At 50.2% G+C, this 5519-nt stretch overlaps 1 protein-coding gene across 1 annotated transcript in view; it reads left to right on the forward strand.

The window, feature by feature from the left end:
- LOC130199093 (paired box protein Pax-7-like) overlaps positions 1-4973 on the forward strand; it is a 35343-nt gene extending 30370 nt beyond the window's left edge. The window contains exons 8-9 of the mRNA XM_056422312.1: positions 1197-1443; positions 2862-4973. Of these exons, the coding sequence (XP_056278287.1) occupies positions 1197-1443; positions 2862-2977 (363 nt within the window). The 3' untranslated portion in view covers positions 2978-4973. The remainder of the gene's footprint in view (positions 1-1196; positions 1444-2861) is intronic.
- Positions 4974-5519: the final 546 nt, after the last annotated feature.

Below are 5519 nucleotides of genomic sequence, written 5' to 3' on the forward strand. Positions count from 1 at the left end.
GTTGCGCATATGCAAATGGCCGGTCATCGGGCCCCATCGTAGTCTCGCGGAACCGCCGCCGGTGATCCTCAGGAGTCAGCCCCAGCCGATCTATCACCGCCTTCCGCACGTCCGCGTAACTGTGGCGTGCAGCTGGGGGAAGCCCCAGGGCCGCAGTCTGCGCCTCCCCGGTGAGCAGGGGCAGGAGGCGAAACGCCCACTCCCCCGCTGGCCAGCCGCATGCCTCCGCCACCGTCTCGAACGTCTCCAAAAATTACTGCACGTCGTCCCCCGCCGTCATTTTCTGAAGCTCCACCCCTGCCCAGGGGGAAGGGATAGATGTAGCCGCAGCGGTTTGGGTGGCGAGCCGTTCCAAGACCCGAGTCTGCTCCTCTGCCTGGACCAGGAGCCTCCACAGTATCTGTCGGTCTGCCTCCGCCGGTCCTTCAGCGTTGCTGCCATCTGACACAGCATCTGCCCCAGCACCATCGCGTGCTGGGTTGGCAGATCTGGGTCCTGTTCGATGCTCTCCATTTGAGGGTGCCGAGTGGGGAGAGGAGTTAAGCTCCTTCAGCTCCTTCAGCTCCTTCAGCTCCTGTGGTTTGGTGGAGGCGTTGAACCTGAAACTCACAACCTTTAATGATGTGTACACACACACACACACACACACTCACACACACACACACACACACACTCACACACACACACACACTCACACACACACACACACACACACACACACACACACACACACACACACACACACACACACACACACACACACACACTCACACACACACACACACACACACACACACACACACACACACACACACACACACACACACACACACTCACACACACACACACACACACACTCACACACTCACACACACACACACACACACTCACAGTGGTCATGACTGTGTGCTGTCAGATTGAAGGAGGTGAAGGGTTAGTAAAGGGTTAATAAAGGGTTAATAAAGGGTTAATAAAGGGTTAGTGAAGGGTTAATAAAGGGTTAGTAAAAGGTTAATAAAGGGTTAGTAAAGGGTTAATAAAGGGTTAATAAAGGGTTAATTAATGCAGCGGGTCGTGTTAGTGAGAGAGATGCAGTATGCAGAGGGTCAGGAGTGGCTGTAGGGGCGTGTCTTACTGCCCCTGTAGGGGCGTGTCTTACTGCCCCAGTGTCACACCATCTTCTCCTCTGCCTGCAGGTGATGAGCATCCTCAGTAACCCCGGCGGCGTCTCCTCACAGCCTCAACTCGACTTCTCGCCGCTCCACAGTGCCTTGGACTCGCCTCCACCCAACGGCGCCGGCTGCAGCCAGCGGGCGGCCGAGGCCTCCATCAAGACCGTGGACAGCCTTCCCTCGCCGCAGTCCTACTGCCCCTCCACCTACAGCACCGGCGGCTACAGCATGGACCCGGCCGCCGGCTACCAGTACAGCCAGTACGGCCAGAGTGAGTCCAGACCGACCCACCTGCTGACGGAGCACCAGGTGTCCTTCACTGACATCAGGCGTTGTGTTGCAGCAAGTTCTGTTGTACGTCCATCAGACACACACACACAACACAGTGTGTGTGACACACACACAACACAGTGTGTGACACACACACACAACACAGTGTGTGACACACACAACAGGACACGACAGAAAGACGCTCGTCACAATAACTGAGCTGCATTAATAACCATCATGTTCCTCAGGGTGCTGATGCTGCCCCTCCTGATCACTCCTCTTCCAAGGAGAGAGACGTGACGGTGTGTGTGTGTGCGTGTGTGTGTGTGTGAGTGTGTGTTTGTGTGTGCGTGTGTGTGCGTGTGTGTGTGTGTGTGTGTGTGTGTGTGTGTGTGTGTGTGTGTGTGTTTGTGTGTGTGTGTGTGTGTGTGTGTGTGTGTGTGTGTGTGTGTGTGTGTGTTGTGTGTGTGTGTGTGTGTGTGTGTGTGTGTGTGTGTGTGTGTGTGTGTGTGTGTGTGTGTGTGTGTGTGTGTGTTTGTGTGTGTGTGTGTGTGTGTGTGTGTGTGTGTGTGTGTGTGTTTGTGTGTGTGTGTGTGTGTGTTTGTGTGTGTGTGTGTGTGTGTTTGTGGGATGCTCGCGTGCACAGAAAGGAACCTGTCAGTTTGCGCTGAGCGATGGAGAAAGAAGAGCACCTATGGGTGGGAAGCTGTGTCTGCCAACATGCCAGTCAACCCGACAGCCATGTGGGAGCAGCGTGTGTGTGTGTGAGTGTGTGTGTGTGTGTGTGTGTGTGTGTGTGTGTGTGTGTGTGTGTGTGTGTGTGTGAGTGTGTGTGTGTTCCACAGGGGTTTAGCGAGGCCGTGTACAGGAATATGTTTTTCCTGTCAACCAGCTTTATACCTTAAGTCCCTGTCGAGCGACACCCTGAGAGTCCTTTGCGTCCGATTGAGCTGATAACACAAACATGAATGCACACACACACACACACACACACACTCACACACACACACACACACACACGTCTCAGCTATGTTGACAGCGTATACTTTAATCTGTCAGGAGCTTCCTGCATTCGAACAAGAGGAGAGTCAAATGTCTGAAGTTAAACTGTTAAACCTGTCTGAGAGGAGAGGTGGAGGTGGAGGTGGGGGTGGAGGTGGGGGTGGGGGTGGGGGTGGAGGTGGAGGTGGGGGTGGGGGTGGAGGTGGGGGTGCATGTGGGGGTGCATGTTTACCTGACATTCCTCCATCACCCCTCCCCCACCCTCCTGTTGCGTAACACTCTCTATATATTCCAGCGTGTTGGCTGCAGCATGGATTACCTGCATGACCTTATTCATATTTAAGTGTCCAAACGTGTCCTGACCCTTGAGTCGTGCTGTCCTCTCACCTCTGACCTCTGACCTGCGTCTCTCTGCAGCGGCGGTGGATTACCTGGCGAAGAACGGCGGCCTGTCCAGTCAGCGCCGGATGAAGCTGGCCGACCACTCGGCTGTACTGGGCCTGCTGCAGGTGGAGACGGGTCAGGCCTACTAGGACCTGAGACGGGCCAGACATGCATCACACACCTGACCAGCACCACCCACACCTCCCAGAGACCGTGTGTGTGTGTGTGTGTCATAGACTATACAGTGCTGATAATTAGCTTTTTTTATACTCTATTCTATGAAAGTGCTCCCCCGGTGGTTCAGGACTGAATGACATGTTGAACATTCCCCATAGGACCAACCGAATCCACAAAGAGGGTTCACTCTGGAACACAAACGTGTTTTTGTATCCGTTGTTTTTATTGCACTACATTTTGTACGCAGCGCTGGTGAATTCTAACTTAACTGAATAACTTTGAACTATTAATATAAACAATTACTTTAAGCAAAGTATTTTGGACTGGGTGTAATCTATTGCTATTGCTATTTTTATATATTAGACTAAAACAGCTTTTCTGTGGGTCGGCCAACAACAACAACATTATGTATGATGTCATCATATAATATGATATAGTGTTGATTTCTGTCTCAGTTCACGGCTCACAGAGAGGATCCCCGTCGGTTTGGAACTATATGGTTGATATTACACCTCATGCATTCTGAACCATGACGGAGACGCAGTCTCTCCATCGCTGAGCTTCACTCATATTTCATATCAGATATATTTCTGCTTGTGTTGTCATGTGGTTTGATTACAGCGGATGAATTCTACCTCAGATGCCAGTGTGTTGTACTTGTGAGCGCACACACTGCATCACGGATGAGTGCTGAGGATTTAAACAACTGACGGTCAGTAGCACAACAATATTTAACACATAAGGCGGCGGCGGCTCAGAGCTGGAGAAGATCCCTTGAGCTGCAGAGACTCACCTGCAGTCTGTCAGGCTCAGTGTGATGTCACCGCATGCATTAGGCTCCGCCCCCTGTACCCACAGATCCCATGATAGGGCGGATATAGTGAGAGTTAGAAAACAGGTTATGAGGTTGTGACCCTCGTTCCAAAAGCCCAGTGGGAGGAGCCACATGCCTGTTGAAAGAGGATGTCAAGTGCGTGCCTTATGTACTGTAGGCGTTGCACGCATATGGGGAGGCACGTTCTGATTGGCCGGCTACGCTAACGCTCCCAGTTGGGCCATGTGGGGACCCATCGAGTCCAGTGGTGGGCTCGGCTTGTGCTCAGAGAACTAGGGTTACAACGTCCAGACCTGGTTTTGTTCACTTCATTAAAACCTCCAAACAGCATCACCCTCATCATTCAATGTGCTAATGATGATAATATTAATTTAACAATAATGTGAATAACTGCAGGAAGAGTTGCATTTTATTCACAGTGGTGAAAGAAACCTGGAAATAATGAGTGAAAACTGTTTAATGTCTTCACGATAGAAACAGAGTCAATGATTTGAACACCAGCTTCACGTTGTGTTCATAGAACACGTCAAATCATCACGTGATTCAACGTGACAGTGTGCATCCAATCGATTCAGAATCAATTCAGAACATGTTTAGAGATGCATTCTCTTTTTGACACGTCAACCTCAAACATGTTGAAACCTCCACTAAAGCGTCACTAAAGCTCACAAAGCATTCCCTTGAGGATGGAGTGTGGCTCGGCTCAGGAGAGGAACCACGGCGGTCCAAAGACCCCACAGCAGCTCGTATGAGCGCCAGTTGAAACCCCTTCAGGGTTAAAGTGCAGGAGGAACAACAGAACCATTCCCATCGCATCATTCCAGACCACAGGGGCACCGACCCGATTTGTTTACTTATCTTTCCTTGTTCTGTATTCGGCTGTTTTAGCCTTATTCCTTGTATATATTTTTTCACTAACAAACAAAGGAGGACATTATGAATAAAATGTACAGATATGCTCATATCCGTCTTCCTCTTGGTCCTCTTCTGTTTGGCATGTACATTACCAGCGTATAATTTATTCTACCGTATGAAGTATTAGACTAGAGACACATCTGTATCGGCATTTAATCCTCAGCCTCTTGTTGTGTAACACTGGCGTAACGTTTGTTCATTAAAGCTTTACAACTGGACTGAGACCGCGTGGTGCTGCTCTTCACTCACACACTCTGGACCTGTTGTTGTTGTTGTTGTTGTTTGCAGGAAGTAAAATGGAAGAGGAAGACATATTCAGAAATGTGAACCTTATTAAAGTTTAGTTAGAGTTGTGGAGAGATATTGATCAGGAACAGAATAAATAAGATTCAGTATTGGGGGGGTCCCACACAGGCCACATCTAGCAGGGCTTCAGCAAACCTCTCATCCAAAAGGTTCACTAAAGATGCTCATCACTGTCTGAGGGCCAGTAAGTCATCAAAGTGTTTGAGGAATATTGTTTATGTGAAGGCATGAAGCAGACAGTTATGAGTATCATGAACTGGCACCGTTGTGGTCCTCTCCATTGGTGATAAACTCATCTTGACCTAACCCTCCTCCCAGGGATCACGCTCAGCTCTCCGAGGCCTTTGATGGCAGCGTGAAGATAATAAACCTCCTTTGTGACCGAGCAGCAGGATGAATGGAGTCGTGTCCATAGAGCCGACGAGGCCACAGTGAAACAGTGTCGGCTGCAGCCGGAG

This window comes from Pseudoliparis swirei, chromosome 9 (assembly GCF_029220125.1).
Source record: "Pseudoliparis swirei isolate HS2019 ecotype Mariana Trench chromosome 9, NWPU_hadal_v1, whole genome shotgun sequence".
NCBI lineage: Eukaryota > Metazoa > Chordata > Actinopteri > Perciformes > Liparidae > Pseudoliparis > Pseudoliparis swirei.